General features: G+C 39.5%; 1 protein-coding gene across 1 annotated transcript in view; it reads right to left on the bottom strand.

Annotated features, from left to right (window-relative positions):
- Positions 1–19,490, bottom strand: part of MTX2 (metaxin 2) — a 252,854-nt gene extending 233,364 nt beyond the window's left edge. Inside the window, exon 1 of the mRNA XM_053698486.1 lies at positions 19,340–19,490. Coding sequence (XP_053554461.1) covers positions 19,340–19,379 — 40 coding nt within the window. The 5' untranslated portion in view covers positions 19,380–19,490. The remainder of the gene's footprint in view (positions 1–19,339) is intronic.
- Between the last annotated feature and the right edge of the window lie 291 nt (positions 19,491–19,781).

Here is a 19,781-nt window from a genome sequence, read left to right as displayed (position 1 = left end):
AAGCTCTGCAGGTGTGCAAAACGTTCAACATTTCGACAAAGAGAGAAGAGTTGGAAGACCTAAGAAGATGCCTGGGGGGCAGAGTTGTGATGCTGGCTTGAACTTAGTACAGGAAACACGCAGAGAACAACTGGAAGCAATTGATAAACTTATGACAGAAATTACAAAACGTACAATTCAGATGACTATGCTTCACCAGCTATTTGCTTTATTGCAAATCCAGACATTGTTGGATACTGAAAAAGATGATTTTATCAATGAACAAAGTACGCACACATGTGCCAAGTACATAGAGTTGAATGCTGCAGCTATGATAAACAAAATAAATCGCCTTCGGCACCACATTGTCTTGTATAAGGAAGTCAATCCCGATGAGCATATTGCTAACTGGACAGGTTTAGATTTGCTTCGGTGGGTGTATAAGTGGAAGCTGCAAGAGAGTTTGACTAACTTTGTTGTGATATTAAGAATATTTCTAACTATCACTGTTTCAACTGCCAGTTGTGAAAGAAGTTTCTCAAAATGTAAATTAATCAAAACGTATCAGAGATCTACAATGTGCCAAGAAAGACTGAGTAACCTGGCAATACTGTCTATTGAGAGAGATTTCAATATAGATTTCAATTCTGTTGAAAAATTTGCAAAAATTAAAACCAGGCGATTTAAAAAAAAAAATCTGTGTATACTAGCATTAAATGCCTTTTACTTAACCCCTTAACGACATGTCGTACAGGGTATGTCTTGCACAAACTGGTCTTTAAAGACCAGCAACGTACCCTGTACAACGTTGGGGTTTAAAGCGGCTGGAATTGATCCTGATCGAGGCATCCTGCAATAACCCTTCTTACCCTTCCAGTGCAGAGAGACACACTCTGTGGCCCTCTCTGCACCAGACATCGATGGCCGAAAATCGTTGGTTGGTGGGAGGCGGGTGGGTGGCCATCGATGACTTATGATTAAGAGGGGGTGGGAACCGCTGCACTACAGAAAAAAAAATATTACTTCTAAGTGAGAGAAAGGGGGGAAGGAATGGGTTAATAAATAGCTAAGGGATCTGGGAGGGAGATGGTCTTTGGGGGGGAAGCTACACTACAGAAATTTTTTTTATTATTATTATTTTTATAAACTGGGTACTGGCAGACAGCTGCCAGTACCCAATATGGCACCAAATAAGGTAGAGGGGGAGGGTTAGAGAGCTGTTTGGGGGGGATCAGGGAGGTTGGAGGCTAAGGGGGACCCCACACAGCAGCATATGTATATATGCTATTAAAAAAAAAAAGATACCTTTTTATTTTAGTACTGGCAGACTTTCTGCCAGTACTTAAGATGGCGGGGACAATTTAGGGTGGGGGAGGGAAGAGAGCTGTTTGGGAGGGATCAGGGGGTGTGATGTGTCAGGTGGGAGGCTGATCTCTACACTAAAGCTAAAATTAACCTTGCAAGCTCCCTACAAACTACCTAATTAACCCCTGCACTGCTGGGCATAATACACGTGTGATGCGCAGCAGCATTTAGCGGCCTTCTAATTACCAAAAAGCAATGCCAAAGCCATATATGTCTGCTATTTTTGAACAACGGGGATCCCAGAGAAGCATTTACAACCATTTATGCCATAATTGCACAAGTTGTTTGTAAATAATTCCAGTGAGAAACCTAAAATTGTGAAAAATGTAACATTTTTTTTTATTTGATCGCATTTGGAGGTGAAATGGTGGCATGAAATATATCAAGATGGGCCTAGATCAATACTTGAGGTTGTCTACTAAACTACACTAAAGCTAAAATTAACCCTAGAAGCTCCCTACATGCTCCCTAATTAACCCCTTCACTGCTGGGCATAATACACATGTGATGCGCAGTGGCATATAGCAGCCTTCTAATTACCAAAAAGCAACGCCAAAGCCCTATATGTCTGCTATTTCTGAACAAAGGGGATCCCAGAGAAGCATTTACAACAATGTATACCATAATTGCACAAGTTGTTTGTAAATAATTTCAGTGAGAAACCTAAAGTTTTTTTGAAAAAAAATTGTGAAAAAGTGAACAATTTTTTTTTATTCGATCGCATTTGGCAGTGAAATGGTAGCATGAAATATACCAAAATGGGCCTTGATCAATACTTTGGGATGTCTTCTAAAAATATATATATACATTTCAAGGGAAATTTAGGGATTCCTGAAAGATATCAGTGTTCCAATGTAACTAACGCTAATTTTGAAAAAAAGGTTTGGAAATAGCAAAGTGCTACTTGTACTTATTACCCTATAACTTGCAAAAAAAGCAAAGAACATGTAAACATTGGGTATTTCTAAACTCAGGACAAAATTTAGAAACTATTTAGCATGGGTGTTTTTTGGTGGTTGTAGATGTGTAACAGATTTTGGGGGTCAAAGTTAGAAAAAGTGTGTTTTTTTTTCCATTTTTTTCATATTTTATATTTTTTTTTTTTAGTAAATTATAAGATATGATGAAAATAATGGTATATTTAGAAAGTCAATTTAATGACGAGGAGAAAAACTGTATATAATATGTGTGGGTACAGTAAATGAGTAAGAGGAAAATTACAGCTAAACACAAACATTGCAGAAATGTAAAAAATAGCCCTGGTCCTTAAGGGAAAGAAATTGAAAAAACATAATTTATGCTTACCTGATAAATTTATTTCTCTTGTGGTGTATCCAGTCCACGGATCATCCATTACTTATGGGATATTAACTCCTCCCCAACAGGAAGTGCAAGAGGATTCACCCAGCAGAGCTGCTATATAGCTCCTCCCCTAACTGCCATTACCAGTCATTCGACCGAAAACATGCAGAGAAAGGAAAACCATAGGGTACAGTGGTGACTGTAGTTTAATGGAAAAATTACCTGCCTTAAAGTGACAGGGCGGGCCGTGGACTGGATACACCACAAGAGAAATAAATTTATCAGGTAAGCATAAATTATGTTTTCTCTTGTTAAGTGTATCCAGTCCACGGATCATCCATTACTTATGGGATACCAATACCAAAGCTAAAGTACACGGATGACGGGAGGGACAGGCAGGCTTTTTATACGGAAGGAACCACTGCCTGAAGAACCTTTCTCCCAAAAACAGCCTCCGAAGAAGCAAAAGTGTCAAATTTGTAAAATTTGGAAAAAGTATGAAGAGAAGACCAAGTTGCAGCCTTGCAAATCTGTTCAACAGAAGCCTCATTCTTAAAGGCCCAAGTGGAAGCCACAGCTCTAGTAGAATGTGCTGTAATTCTTTCAGGAGGCTGCTGTCCAGCAGTCTCATAGGCTAACCGTATTATGCTACGAAGCCAAAAGGAGAGAGAGGTAGCCGAAGCTTTTTGACCTCTCCTCTGACAAGAATAAACGACATTCAGGGAAGACGTTTGTCGAAAATCCTTAGTTGCCTGTAGATAAAATTTCAGGGCACGGACTACATCTAGATTGTGTAGCAGACGTTCCTTTTTCGAAGAAGGATTAGGACACAAAGATGTAACCACAATCTCTTGATTGATATTCCTGTTAGTGACCACCTTAGGTAGGAACCCAGGTTTAGTACGCAGAACTACCTTGTCTGAATGAAAAATCAGATAAGGAGAATCACAATGTAAGGCAGATAACTCAGAGACTCTTCGAGCCGAGGAAATCGCCATTAAAAACAGAACTTTCCAAGATAACAACTTGATATCAATTGAATGAAGGGGTTCAAACGGAACCCCCTGTAAAACATTAAGAACTAAGTTCAAACTCCATGGTGGAGCAACAGTTTTAAACACAGGCTTGATCCTAGCTAAAGCCTGACAAAAAGCTTGAACGTCCGGAACTTCTGACAGACGTTTGTGTAAAAGAATGGACAGAGCTGAAATCTGTCCCTTTAAGGAACTAGCGGATAAACCCTTTTCTAAACCTTCTTGTAGAAAAGACAATATCCTCGGAATCCTAACCTTACTCCATGAGTAACTCTTGGATTCGCACCAATATAAGTATTTGCGCCATATCTTATGGTAAATCTTTCTGGTAACAGGCTTCCTAGCCTGTATTAAGGTATCAATAACTGACTCAGAAAAACCACGTTTTGATAAAATCAAGCGTTCAATTTTCAAGCAGTCAGCTTCAGAGAAATTAGATTTTGATGTTTGAAGGGACCCTGGATCAGAAGGTCCTGTTTCAGAGGTAGCGACCAAGGTGGACAGGATGACATGTCCACTAGATCTGCATACCAAGTCCTGCGTGGCCATGCAGGCGTTATTAGAATCACTGATGCTCTCTCCTGTTTGATTCTGGCAATCAATCGAGGAAGCATCGGGAAGGGTGGAAACACATAAGCCATCCCGAAGGTCCAAGGTGCTGTCAAAGCATCTATCAGAACCGCTCCCGGATCCCTGGATCTGGACCCGTAACGAGGAAGCTTGGCGTTCTGTTGAGACGCCATGAGATCTATCTCTGGTTTGCCCCAACGTCGAAGTATTTGGGCAAAGACCTCCGGATGAAGTTCCCACTCCCCCGGATGAAAAGTCTGACGACTTAAGAAATCCGCCTCCCAGTTCTCCACTCCCGGGATGTGGATTGCTGACAGGTGGCAAGAGTGAGACTCTGCCCAGCGAATTATCTTTGATACTTCCATCATTGCTAGGGAGATTCTTGTCCCTCCCTGATGGTTGATGTAAGCTACAGTCGTGATGTTGTCCGACTGAAACCTGATGAACCCCCGAGTTGTTAACTGGGGCCAAGCCAGAAGGGCATTGAGAACTGCTCTCAATTCCAGAATGTTTATTGGTAGGAGACTCTCCTCCTGATTCCATTGTCCCTGAGCCTTCAGAGAATTCCAGACAGCGCCCCAACCTAGTAGGCTGGCGTCTATTGTTACAATTGTCCAGTCCGGCCTGCTGAATGGCATCCCCCTGGACGGATGTGGCCGAGAAAGCCACCATAGAAGAGAATTTCTGGTCTCTTGATCCAGAGTAGGGGACAAGTCTGAGTAATCCCCATTCCACTGACTTAGCATGCACAATTGCAGCGGTCTGAGATGTAGACGTGCAAAGGGTACTATGTCCATTGCTGCTACCATTAAGCCGATCACCTCCATGCATTGAGCTACTGACGGGTGTTGAATGGAATGAAGGACACGGCATGCATTTTGAAGCTTTGTTAACCTGTCTTCTGTCAGGTAAATCTTCATTTCTACAGAATCTATAAGAGTCCCCAAGAAGGGAACTCTTGTGAGTGGAAAGAGAGAACACTTCTTTTCGTTCACCTTCCATCCATGCGACCTTAGAAATGCCAGTACTAACTCTGTATGAGACTTGGCAGTTTGAAAGCTTGAAGCTTGTATCAGAATGTCGTCTAGGTACGGAGCTACCGCAATTCCTTGCGGTCTTAGTACCGCCAGAAGAGCACACAGAACCTTTGTGAAGATTCTCGGAGCCGTAGCCAATCCGAATGGAAGAGCTACAAACTGGTAATGCCTGTCTAGAAAGGCAAACCTTAGATACCGGTAATGATCTTTGTGAATCGGTATGTGAAGGTAAGCATCCTTTAAATCCACTGTGGTCATGTACTGACCCTTTTGGATCATGGGTAAAATTGTCCGAATAGTTTCCATTTTGAACGATGGAACTCTTAGGAATTTGTTTAGGATCTTTAAATCCAAGATTGGCCTGAAAGTTCCCTCTTTTTTGGGAACCACAAACAGATTTGAGTAAAACCCTTGTCCTTGTTCCGACCGCGGAACCGGATGGATCACTCCCATTAATAAAAGATCTTGTACGCAGCGTAGAAACGCCTCTTTCTTTATTTGGTTTGTTGACAACCTTGACAGATGAAATCTCCCTCTTGGGGGAGAGAATTTGAAGTCTAGAAGGTATCCCTGAGATATGATCTCTAACGCCCAGGGATCCTGGACATCTCTTGCCCAAGCCTGGGCGAAGAGAGAAAGTCTGCCCCCCACTAGATCCGTTCCCGGATCGGGGGCCCTCGATTCATGCTGTCTTAGGGGCAGCAGCAGGTTTCCTGGCCTGCTTGCCCTTGTTCCAGGACTGGTTAGGTCTCCAGCCTTGTCTGTAGCGAGCAACAGCTCCTTCCTGTTTTGGTGCAGAGGGAGTTGATGCTGCTCCTGCTTTGAAATTACGAAAGGAACGAAAATTAGACTGTCTAGCCTTAGGTTTGGCTCTGTCTTGAGGCAGGGCATGGCCTTTACCTCCTGTAATGTCAGCGATAATTTCTTTCAACCCGGGCCCGAATAAGGTCTGCCCTTTGAAAGGTATATTAAGCAATTTAGATTTAGAAGTAACGTCAGCTGACCAGGATTTTAGCCACAGTGCTCTGCGTGCCTGAATGGCGAATCCGGAATGCTTAGCCGTAAGTTTAGTTAAATGTACTATGGCATCTGAAATAAATGAGTTAGCTAACTTAAGGGCTTTAAGCTTGTGTGTAATCTCATCTAATGGAGCTGATTCAAGTGTCTCTTCCAGAGACTCAAACCAAAATGCTGCTGCAGCCGTGACAGGCGCAATGCATGCAAGAGGTTGCAATATAAAACCTTGTTGAACAAACATTTTCTTAAGGTAACCCTCTAACTTTTTATCCATTGGATCTGAAAAGGCACAGCTATCCTCCACCGGGATAGTGGTACGCTTAGCTAAAGTAGAAACTGCTCCCTCCACCTTAGGGACCGTTTGCCATAAGTCCCGTGTGGTGGCGTCTATTGGAAACATCTTTCTAAATATCGGAGGGGGTGAGAACGGCACACCGGGTCTATCCCACTCCTTAGTAACAATTTCAGTAAGTCTCTTAGGTATAGGAAAAACGTCAGTACTCGCCGGTACCGCAAAATATTTATCCAACCTACACATTTTCTCTGGTATTGCAACTGTGTTACAATCATTCAGAGCCGCTAACACCTCCCCTAGTAATACACTGAGGTTTTCCAGCTTAAATTTAAAATTTGAAATATCTGAATCCAGTTTGTTTGGATCAGAACCGTCACCCGCAGAATGAAGCTCTCCGTCCTCATGTTCTGCAAATTGTGACGCAGTGTCTGACATGGCCCTAATATTATTAGCGCACTCTGTTCTCACCCCAGAGTGATCACGCTTACCTCTTAGTTCTGGTAATTTAGCCAAAACTTCAGTCATAACAGTAGCCATATCCTGTAATGTGATTTGTAATGGCTGCCCAGATGTACTCGGCGCTACAATATCACGCACCTCCCGAGCGGGAGATGCAGGTACTGACACGTGAGGCGAGTTAGTCGGCATAACTCTCCCCTCGTTGTTTGGTGAAATATGTTCAATTTGTACAGATTGACTTTTATTTAAAGTAGCATCAATACAGTTAGTACATAAATTTCTATTGGGCTCCACTTTGGCTTTAGCACATATAGCACAGATATCTTCCTCTGAATCAGACATGTTTAACACACTAGCAAATAAACTAGCAACTTGGAAATACTTTTTCAAGTAATTTACTATAATATGAAAACGTACTGTGCCTATAAGGAGCACAGAAAAAGTTATGACAGTTGAAAATTAATAAACTGAAAAGTTATAGCATCAAATCTTTGTAAAAAACACAATTTTAGCAAAGGATTGCTCCCATTAGCAAAGGATAACTAACCCTGATAGCAGAAAAAAAAATAAAAAAAAATACAGAAATAAACGTTTTTTTTTATCACAGTCAACTACAATCTCACAGCTCTGCTGTGAGTGATTACCTCCCTCAAAACAAGTTTTGAAGACCCCTGAGTTCTGTAGAGATGAACCGGATCATGCAGGGAAAACAATAAACTTCTGACTGAATTTTTTGATGCGTAGCAAAAGCACCAAAAAAGGTCCCTCCCCCTCACACATAACAGTGAGAGATCAGTAAACTATCATAAATTAAATAAAACGACTGCCAAGTGGAAAAAAATAGTGCCCAAAACATTTTTTCACCCAGTACCTCAGAAAATTAAATGATTTTACATGCCAGCAAAAAACGTTTAACATTAATAAATTGAGTGTTATTAAAAAGCCGGTTGCTAGTCCCTGCAAATTAGGCTAAAGTTTTATGCATACAGTATAATTCCAGTGAAGTGCCATTCCCCAGAATACTGAAGTGTAAAATATACATACATGACAGCCTGATACCAGTTGCTGCTACTGCATTTAAGGCTGATTTTACATTATATCGGTATGGCAGAATTTTCTCATCAATTCCATTGTCAGAAAATAATAAGCTGCTACATACCTCTTTGCAGATTAATCTGCCCGCTGTCCCCTGATCTGAAGTTTACCTCTCCTCAGATGGCCGAGAAACAGCAATATGATCTTAACTACTCCGGCTAAAATCATAGAAAAACTCAGGTAGATTCTTCTTCAAATTCTACCAGAGAAGGAATAACACACTCCGGTGCTATTATAAAATAACAAACTTTTGATTGAAGGTATGAAACTAAGTATAATCACCACAGTCCTCTCACACATCCTATCTATTCGTTGGGTGCAAGAGAATGACTGGTAATGGCAGTTAGGGGAGGAGCTATATAGCAGCTCTGCTGGGTGAATCCTCTTGCACTTCCTGTTGGGGAGGAGTTAATATCCCATAAGTAATGGATGATCCGTGGACTGGATACACTTAACAAGAGAAATGGCCTTGTCCTTATAGGGTTAAATTACTACTGTAGGAATTTTGCCTTGGTGCCTGGGTGTTTGTCAGCCCGTTCCTGGCTCGCAGAACTACTAAATAAGACAAGCTCTGCTGGTCAGCGCATCTCGGAGGAGATGCTCTCCCTTCTGCCAGCGATTCCGCCAATGCGCACATAGCAGACAGTGCATAAGTTAAATGCTCATGACGTTCTAGTCTTCTTTATTTGTAAATTTAAGATATGTTATTTTTGTCGTTAAAAATAAAGCTTTGTTTTTTAAAAAAAAAAAAAGCTTTCTCCTAAGTTGTTGAGCTGGCTCCTAGATTCAAAGCAAATGTGCCAATCCCTACTGTACTGTTGGAAGAGACTCAGTCAGTGCTAATGGGTTAGGAGGCGCAATACTTGCCTTGCCCTGGGCGCTGACAACCCACGCTACGCCACTGGTCAGGAGGCAGATGTAGGTAAGTGGCCGACAATTTAAATCACTGCAGTTTCTACGCTGCAAACAAAATAGTAAGATTTGCTGCATTTTTCACCAGAAATAATTTTATCTAATGGCCAGCAAAGTATATCTAAAAAATAAAAATCTCAAGTTACATATTCACAGATATACCTTGTATTTAAGCTATTTTATCTTAGGAGCAGCTTCTGGAAGGGCAGGATAGTGCTAATTTCAGAGGTGGGCATATAACTCACAAAGCATACATTTCAGATTTGCTATTTGCAGCCCCGCAAGATATTTCACAGAAATGATTAACTACCGCTTGGGTACTCACAAAATATCAATAGCAAGTGAGCAGAACGCAGAGCCGAAAACTCAATGGCTCCACAAAACCATATCTCATTAAAATTAGAAAACCATGGAGCCAGCAAGAACACAATTAGAAGTGTTTTGATTGGCTGACTTGCTAGTCTGGACATGCCAGGGAGTTTCAAAGCAAATAGACATAACGAACGGCTTCACTGCTCCCATTTTCATTACTCCAAATCTCAATTCTATCATCAGACTCCCAAACTGCTCTCTAGATATTAAATCCACCCCAATAAAAAAAGGTTAACTATTTATAAGGAAACTGAGCCAATGTTAAATATTTACAAACCAATATAGTTCTCCAGAGAACATTTTTCATCTCAATGGGCCAGCGTTACAGAACAGCTCTGTATTTCTCTTTGTACTTACACAGCCAAATCTCATTGACAATTTATTGTACTATTAAATAAATCTGCAAGTATATTTCTGGTAGAAAACACCCTATCATGCTGCTACCAATACTACTTGTTTTTTCCATAAAGATATTGCCAGAGTTTAATTCCATGGGACAGGCAGTGAGTGTAGGAATTTCTCGCATACATCTCTTGCATTGTTTGAAGCTCTTCTGTATTTTATAAAGGGCCAGCTGCACAAGTGAAACAGCGTATATGGGTCAAAATGCATCAGCTTTTGCTGTCAGACAATTAAAAAGGATATGAAACCCCACATCTTTATTTTATGATTCAGACAGAGCATATCATTTCAGAAAAAAAGTTTCAAATTGACTTCTATTATTAAATTTGCTTCATTCTCATGATATTATGTGTTGAACAGATACCTAGGTAACTGGAGCACTAAATGGCAGGGAATAGTGCTGTCATTACTGCTCTTGCAAATGTGTAACATTGTTGCAAAATTGCTGCCATATAGTGCTCCAGAAATGGGCCGGCTCCTAAGCATACATTCCAATTTTTCAACAAAAGATACCAAGAGAACAAAGAACAATTGATAGAAGTAAATTAGAAAGTTGTTTAAAAATCCAGAAAAAAAATTGCGGTTTCATGATTCAGACAGAACATTTACTTCTATTGTCTAATTTGATTTATTTTCTTGGCATCCTTTGCTTAAGAAGCAGCATTAAACTGCTGGGAGTTAGCAGAACACATTGAGTTAACCAATGACAAGAGACATATGTGCAACTACCAATCTACAGTTTAAATTTGACTTTACTGTCCCTTTAATTTTATTTCATGCAAATGTTATCATGTTTTATGATTGTAGCTAGTTGGGTTAAGAGGAAAAAAAGAAAAGCTCCTGCACACACACTAAAACAGTGTTCTCCCCCAGGACATGTTATTTTAGCCAATATTAAAAATGTTCAATTGTTTTGCACAAATTATCATTAAATACATTTATGTTAAATTATGAAGTTAATTTGTGCTTTGGCTAGCAGAAAGTGATATAATATTAGAAAATATTACACTGCCCCCATCCGGCTACTTCATAATGCCACCGGCTGGCAACATTTTCTGTGGACAACACTGCTAAATCAGATCTAAAAAAAACAAGGCACCAGGGAGGCGCTAAAGTCTCAAAATTAGGTCCCGATGCCCTAGTTTAGTGACCCCAAAACATGTATGATTGCACCCAACTTACCCCCTCCGGCCACCACCAGCCTAACCTAAACACACACACATATATATATATATATATATATATATATATATATATATAAATATATATATGTGTGTGTGTGTGTGTGTGTGTGTGTGTGTGTGTGTGTGTGTGTGTGTGTGTGTGTGTGTGTGTATGTATGTATGTATGTGTTTAATAAATATATGGGCTAAATTTGTCAATCCCTTTTCTAATCAATCATTTTCAATTTCTAGAATAAAATGATTCTGGTATAACAAATCACTTAGAAATAGTTACCTTTCACATAAAACCGTACTATTAAACATGTTCTGCATGTAAAAAATGATAAAGGGACTTTTAACCCCTTAAGGACAAGGCCATTTCTCAATTTCTTTCCCTGAAGGACCAGGGCTATTTTTACATTTCTGCAGTGTTTGTGTTTAGCTGTAATTTTCCTCTTACTCATTTACTGTACCCATACATATTATATACCGTTTTTCTCGCCATTAAATGGACTTTCTAAAGATACCATTATTTTCATCATATCTTATCATTTACTATAAAAAAAAGATAAAATATGAGGGAAAAATGGAAAAAAAAAAAACACTTTTTCTAACTTTGACCCCCACAATCTGTTACACATCTACAACCACCAAAAAACACCCATGCTAAATAGTTTCTAAATTCTGTCCTGAGTTAAGAAATACCCAATGTTTAAATATTCTTTGCTTTTTTGCAAGTTATAGGGCAATAAGTACAAGTAGCACTTTGCTATTTCCAAACCACTTTTTTTCAAAATTAGCGCTAGTTACATTGGGACACTGATATCTGTCAGGAATCCCTGAATATCCATTGATATGTATATATTTTTTTTTTTAGAAGACATCCCAAAGTATTGATCTAGGCCCATTTTGGTATATTTCGTGGCACCATTTCACCGCCAAATGCGATCAAATAAAAAAAATTGTTCACTTTTTCCCAAATATTTTCACAAACTTTAGGTTTCTCACTGAAATTATTTACAAACAACTTGTGCAATTATGGCATAAGTGATTGTAAGTACTTCTCTCGGATCCCCTTTGTTCAGAAATAGCAGACATATATGGCTTTGGCGTTGCTTTTTGGTAATTAGAAGGCCGCTAAATGCCGCTGCGCACCAAACATGTATTATGCCCAGCAGTGCAAGGGTTAATTAGGTAGCTTGTAGGGAGCTTGCAGGGTTAATTTTAGGTTTAGCGTAGAGATCAGCCTCCCACCTGACACATCACACCCCAGTATCCCTCCCAAACAGCTCTCTTCCCTCCCCCATCCCACAATTGTTCCCGCCATCTTAAGTACTGGCAGAGAGTCTGCCAGTACTAAAATAAAATGTATATTTAAAAAAAAAAAAAAAAAAAATGTATAGCTTATTTACATATGCTGCTGTGCAGGATCCCCCCCTAGCCCCCAACCAGCTCTCTAACCCTCCCCCTCTACCTTACTGGGAGCCATCTTGGGTACTGGCAGCTGTCTGCCAGTACCCAGTTTAAAATAAAATACCTTTTTTTTTTCTATTGTGTAGCTCCCCCCCCCCATAGAGCAACCATTACCCCCTCCCAGATCCCTTACAATGATCATTTTTTGTTGTTTCCCCCCTTTCTCCCACTTACTATTCCACATTTTCTGTAGTATAGCAGTTCCCACCCGCTCCATCCCCGTGCACACGCCCGCCCGCCGCCCCCCTGTGCGTGCTCCCGACTACCCCTCCCCCCTCTCTCTTCAGTCTACCACCGATGGCCACCCACCCGCCTCCCACCCACCAACGATTGCGTCGATCGATGCCGGTGCAGAGAGGGCCACAGAGTGGCTCTCTGCATCGGATGGGGGAAAAATGTTATTGCAGGATGCCTCGATATCGAGGCATCACTGCAATAACCGTAAAGCGGCTGGAAGCAATCGGGATCGCTTCCAGCCGCTTTAATCCCCAACGTCGTACAGGGTACGTCGCTGGTCTTTAAAAACCAGTTTGTGCAAGACGTACCCTGTACGACGCATGTCGTTAAGGGATTAATGCAAAAAATACATGCTTTACAGATATATCTACAAACATCCTCAGACTTTCACTAAAAACACTTCTTGCACCTCCCTCTTATTATGGGTGCCAGCTTTATGGAACCTAGGTTACACATGTAAACAGGTCAGCACTGGAATGTCGTGAAAGATAGATTTCAATATTGCGGCACCCATAACTAAAGGGAGGAGGGGCATAACCTAAATACTATGCTTATAAAATGTACTTAGTGTTTAATGTCCCTTTAATAATGTTTTGTGATCAACCTAAATGTAATCACTGAAAAGGGGTTGCACATAGGTAAAGTCTCCATCTAGAGTTGCAAGCTCCTAAGAAAGACTGCAGGTCTTGCAGTTTTATCTCTTCAAATGAAAGCTGGAAATGTGTCTCAATATAAGCAATGCACTTATTCCACTGACAGAAAATACATATGCATTAGAAGCAAATGCAAGTTTAATTACTCTGAGAATAGTGTAATTTGATTTCCTAAAAACAAATGTTATCAGTTAAAGAACCATTATAGTCAAAAAAATGACACTCTAATTCGTTAGATATTGTAATTTTCCAACTATCAACCCTGCTCTACTGTGGTTAACCCCCATAAAGGGGTTAAACAAGCAGTAGAATTTCCACAGGGAACCCACAGTGCACTGCTGGTCCCAAGTCGAACCCGCAGCTGATACAATAAGCAGCACTAGTCACATGGCTCAGGTGTGCAACTAGCACTGCCAATTAGATCAGCAGCTCAGGACCAGCAGTGTGTTGACTGTAATGGTCCTTTAAGGGTGCTCCCTGTCACATCTCCTGCGATATTCTCCATTGTAGAGCTATTCATTTACCTTTTATGGCAGACAAGTCACCACTCTCTGGGGCTTGGTTCACACCCTTTTTTTAAGAGAACTGCCCCTGTGGCAAATATTTGAGAATCAGGCCCATAATAAGAAGTTTGTACTGATGTTTAATGCTCAACAGAGCTGCATGTTACAAAAAACAAAACCCTTGGTGGGCTGGATGTGTACCACGGGTGTTTTTTTTAGGCATGTTTTAGATGCCTTCCCTATTAGCGTCTTGTCTCCCAGTCTCTCTCCTTATCGACAAGCACAACCACTGCCCCCTATGCTTTCTGATACTCACTGTTTTTTTAACTTCACTCCTCCCTTTACATTTGTTTAATTATATTTTATCCTGCTGCTAGTCTTTTTTTCTCTTTTATTGGAATCCCTTATAGCTACTGTTTGGTTGTTTTTGCTAATATTTCTACAGAGACTCACAATGTTATTAGTCATGCATCCCTAAGAGACTGGGGGTCGTAACACACTTTACGGCAGGTTGTCAGCACTTTCTGCATCCATAGCACTATATATTTTTTCATAGGCTCAAGAAATTCTATAATGTGTTAGGATACCAAGTATAATACATCATTGTGCACATTCCCTGGTTACTCATACAGACCCCAAGGCAGAACATGCTGTGATCTGAGATGTCATTGCAGAAAATGCATCATGTCTGAAGAAAGGTCACATGCAGGAACTGTTAGTGCTTTTACTATGTAGTGCTGCTCGAATTCAGGCTGTTCTCTTCAAACAGAGCTGTGCTCTTGCTGCACTGGGTAAGTTTTTATTATTTATTTTTAACTGGCTCTTAGGGTCTTTTCAACCATGCCCCCCGAGCCTTTCCCGGTCTGCAAAGCTGTGATTTGTGATGTTAGACCAAACTTATTCAAGATACATTTAGTATAGGTTGAACTCTATGGACTTCGGTCTTTTTTTTCAACCTCATCTACCATGTTACTATGTATTTTAAAAACTCTTTTTTTTGTCTGCAGTCAATTTGCAAATTTCAGCTGCTGCATTATATTATAAAACTTTTAAAAAATGCTTTATTCTCCTCCCCAATGCAGAACATGCTGTGATCTGAGATGTCATCGCAGAAAATGCAGCATGTCTGCAGAAAGAACAGGACACATGCAGGAACTGTTATCACTTTCACTTTGCAGCACTGTTCCACATTAGGCTGTTCTCTTCAAACAGAGCTGTGCTCTGGCTGCACTGTGCAAGTTTTCCTGTGTTCTGTTTGAAGAGAACAGTCTAATATGAAGCAGTGCTGCGAAGAAGCAGTGATTGTCTCTTAGGGATTTATTTTAACCCGTCCCCTAGCCTTTCCCAGTTTGCAAAGCAGTGACTTTAAAATGACCTGCATAAAATTTTCTCACAAAAAGAATCTCATCGCAGAAAGTGAAGAAAAGATCTGCCTCTGGGATTCTCCTGTTAATCAACATACTGCATTTGAGCTGATGCTGTAGTGTAAATGCATAGAATTTTATTTAAAACAACTGTTTCACTAAAAAATCTCATCACATAAAGAGTAGAAAAGTTCTGCCTCTGGGAATATTGATATACTGTACATGTTACCTGTCTTGCTGTGTGTAGGAGACATGTCTTTAACATCTGCTCAACAATAAAATATGTTAAGGTATTCAATGCTGTCTTGTCTAGTTAGTCTCACTGAGCTAATTGTACTGAAATTCATTCTAGATTCATAATAACATTTATTCTGTTTTACTAACCCTGATAACATTATAGTAACATTTCATCTTATTTAGTGACAGTGATTGCTAATCACAATATAAACCAGTGTAGGAATTAAACCAAACATATGCATTATACTATATAAAAAAAAAAAATCTATCTATAATCTTTCAGAGAAACACATATTATCCAGGACAATACACTGTATGCCACTGCCAGGTATCAATTACCAACAGCTGCAATTAGCAGATATACAAATGCTGTGGTTCACAACAGGCCATTCTCTGCAATTCTAGAGACTAAATCCTACAGTCAGAGCATCTTGTATTCACAGGTTACACAAACTGTGGCATAAAAGATCAAACAAACTTTTATCATTCAGATAAAGCAGACAATAAAACAAAATATTCAATTTACTTCCATTATTACATTTATTTAGGATTTTTTGGTCTCCTTTTTTTGGAAGAGAAAATCTAAGTATGTTCAAGACACGTGCACACTCCTGCGCCTTTTACAAATGTTGCTGCAAACACCACAGCTGTATATGTTATACATTATTTCAAACACTGCTGTTAGAGAGTGCTCAAGGCATGTGTATGCTCCAGGGCCTATCCAAGTATGCTCTTCAGCAAAGGACACCAAAGAAAAAAAGTATATTTGAAAGTTTTTGTTTTCTAAATTGCATGCTCTATCTGAATGATGAAAGTTAAATTTTGATATCATGTCCCTTAAATTTGTGAAGGAAAATGCAGAAAATATGGATAAAGGAATATATCCCCAATGTGATCCCCAAAGCAGCATTTAAAGGGCATTATAGCGACAAAATAACATGCTCATATTTGTAAGAGTTTGTAACTTTATAAATAGCAAGCCTGCAAATCTGTGCGTTTAACCCCTGCAAATGGGTTAAACACATAGGTAAAGTACTGCTCAGGAGCCACAAAGAACTGCTGGTCCCAAACTGAAACTGCCACTGAGCCAATCAGCAGCACAGGTCACACAACCCAACTGTGCAACCTGACAATGAATAAAAGAAAGGAAAAAAAAAAAGAAAAAATAATTTGTATTCAGACTGTATTATGATTAGCTGTGATGCATAATGTTAAATTATACAAGTTAAAAACACATTAACCAGTTCATGTGTGCAACTTTGCTTTTAGGGTTATGTTTTCATTCTCTTTTCAACTTGTGGTGGACTTGACCTGTCGATTCACTTATCTTAGCATCTAGCACCACATCTGCTCTTTTCCTGGCATTGGTCTACAATTAAAATTTAGCAGGCAGTGGCACTATTTGTGCCTATATTACTCATCATCACCAAACTTTATTCTGTAAAACACCCACAACCAGGGTTATTATACATTAGTGACATTCAAGAAGATAATCCCTAACCAAGCATCACATAGTGCAGTGGCAGATAAATGTAACATACAGCACGACAGAGGGTGGAGTCCTCATACCAAACTAATTATCTCACAGTTACTAAAATAGGTAAAGAGTGGAACAATGTATAGGCTACAAAGGAGCAGTGAGAAGTACATGGGGAATAAATATCTAAGTAGGAAAGCAGGACCCAACTGTAGTGCTGGGAAAGGACATCAGAAGCCTGAGAGGCCTCTGTAAGGTACAGGCCGCTCTAAGAATTCAGGGCTGTTTGGTGACTGAAGTACACTATCAGGTAGTGGTTTGCAGTGCCTATAAACTGAAGAGCAGGTCACCCAGGGTGCATTCCAGCACCTCATGCTTTCCAAACAAACTCTGTGAGCTGTTCCTTTTCTTACAAAGGCCTTGTAATTAATGATCCCCTCAAAATGAATGTTAGTCGCCCACAGACCTTGAGTCTCCTAATTCAGCCACAGCCACATGGTGCAAAAACAGTCTAGATGAAGAACAGAGCGGCTCCCCAGCCCTGCTTCCTTAGCAGTTTATGTCTAGTCTAACATGGCTGCCAAAGCAGCATTTGGAAATATGCATTATAGTGTTGTTTAAGTACTCTGCAACCATAGGTCCAACTGAAATTTGGAGAGCATCATTAGAGATGTAGCTTAAAGAATTCACTTGTGTTGGTTTTAACCTCAGTGCTCCGCACACAGCATACTGGGAACTGTAGAAAAGATATGTCCGCACCAGAATAAATTTTAAGCACCGCTGGCAGTGGCACACAGCAGCTGGTGTAGGTAAATAGGGGGCACTCAGGGGGTCTTCGGGGATCCAAACCAAGGCACCAGGGTCTAATTTTAAAGCTCTGCCATCCCTTATTTCATCAGCAGACTGATAACTTTTAGAAAATAGCTTGATGAAATATCAAAATCTGGGCAAAGTTCACTATATGAAACACACAGCATACTTGATAAACAACATCATAAGAGTAATTTTATTTCTTAAACATTTAAAGGGACATGAAACCCACACTTTTTATTTTCTAGTTCAGATAGAGTATACAATTTTAAACGTGTGTGATGCAATTTTCCAGTTTACTTCTGTAATCAATTTTTCTTCATTCTCTTGGTTGAAGGAGCAGCAATGCATTACATGCATCTAGCTGAACACATTGGGTGAGCCAATGGCAAGGGGAATATAAGAGGAGCCTCCAATCAGCAGCTAGCGTCCAATAGTGTATTGCTGTTCCTGTGCCTACCTAGGTATGATTTTAATCAAAATATACGAAGAGAATTAAGAAAGTTAGATCATAGAAGAAAATTGGATATTTGTTTAAAATTATATGTTTTATTTAAATAATGAAAGAAAGAAAAATGGGTTTCATAACCCTTTAAAACACAAATTTTATGGCTCCACATTTAGTATCCGTTCACCTTCCTAAAACACTAAAATATGGGGTTCTATACTAATATTATTCAATGATAACTACAAATTGAAATCTAGAAGAAAACATTATTTGTATCACTTTTTTTACAATCTTGTAGTCTGTGCAAATACTTTGTAGTTTAAATAAAATATTTAACCATAAAAATATTAGATACATTTTAAAAATACACAAAACTCTGTATTCACGGAGTAAGCAAAAAATGTGGGTTTAGTATCCCTTTAAGTATAAAAAGTACACTTTAGAGAGATAGAATGCCAGAAAACATGTGAAACAAATTATTGTAAATAGCATATTATTTAGATATTAACCAAATATTTTATGAGAATTAGTTGAAACTTTTCAGATTTTTTTATTGAGCTGCAGCTCGCAGAAAGAGTCCGTTGATGAGCAAGATGAATAAAATTAGGAAAAATCACATTAAAAATTATGAATATTTTTAATCAATAGCTGTACATCCAGGGGAGGATATGTACTACATTTCCTGCATAATTTTTAGCAAATGTTTTATAATGGATTTATCAGAAAGCAAGCTGCTCTGTCAGATTATTTTTTGGGGTAAATTGACCCTTTAGGTTCTAAAGCAAAACGCCCACACACACACACTTAAAGGTGTCAATCTCGCTTTAACACGTAAGAAGAGATTGATACCTCATTCCCATTTAAGAATACCACTAACCACTTTACATCTCCAGAAAAGAAAACATCTGTGTTTGTAACCCCCACACACAAAATACAACAGAAAACCCACTAAACGTTCCGCTGTTTAATTCCATTTTTAATCAAATGGGTTGTTATTACAGACGTAAATATTGCCTTTCGATAATAACAAGATGAGGTGTTTTGTACAGTTATCATATGGAGTATATTATTGTTTTGCAGTTACAAGTCAGAACAGCACTGCCGTAAGTGAAAGCTTTGCAGGAGACAGGATTACCTGCTATCTGTGACACAAAGGCATCGGTAACGAGAGACATGACTCTGATGTCGATAACCGAGTTATACAGCTAAGAATTCTCCGTTCCACATGCAAGGTTAAGGTCAGGATAACAGGAAGTGCGCGAACCAATGACAGGTCGACTCTGAAGAACGTCCGCAAGTTACTATGGCAACGCCTGAACGCCCGACAGGATATGGCTTCCTCTCGATATATTTTTTATATATACAGTGCACTACATAAAGTATATAATACATTTACAATTACTTAAATATAAACGTTTAAGGAGAGTAAAATATTTTCTTTATGACGTAACCGGACGTCTATTTTATAGTGGCCATATTTACTTTGGGCAAATTTACAGTCTCTTATTCAGGGAGCAGTATCGCAAGATCATATTAGATGCACGTTTTTGATAGATCCGTATTTGGTTAAAAATACG

This window comes from Bombina bombina, chromosome 1 (assembly GCF_027579735.1).
Source record: "Bombina bombina isolate aBomBom1 chromosome 1, aBomBom1.pri, whole genome shotgun sequence".
NCBI classification, from domain to species: domain Eukaryota; kingdom Metazoa; phylum Chordata; class Amphibia; order Anura; family Bombinatoridae; genus Bombina; species Bombina bombina.
The sequence above is the reverse complement of the archived record's forward strand: the minus strand, read 5'-3'. Positions and strand labels throughout refer to the sequence as shown.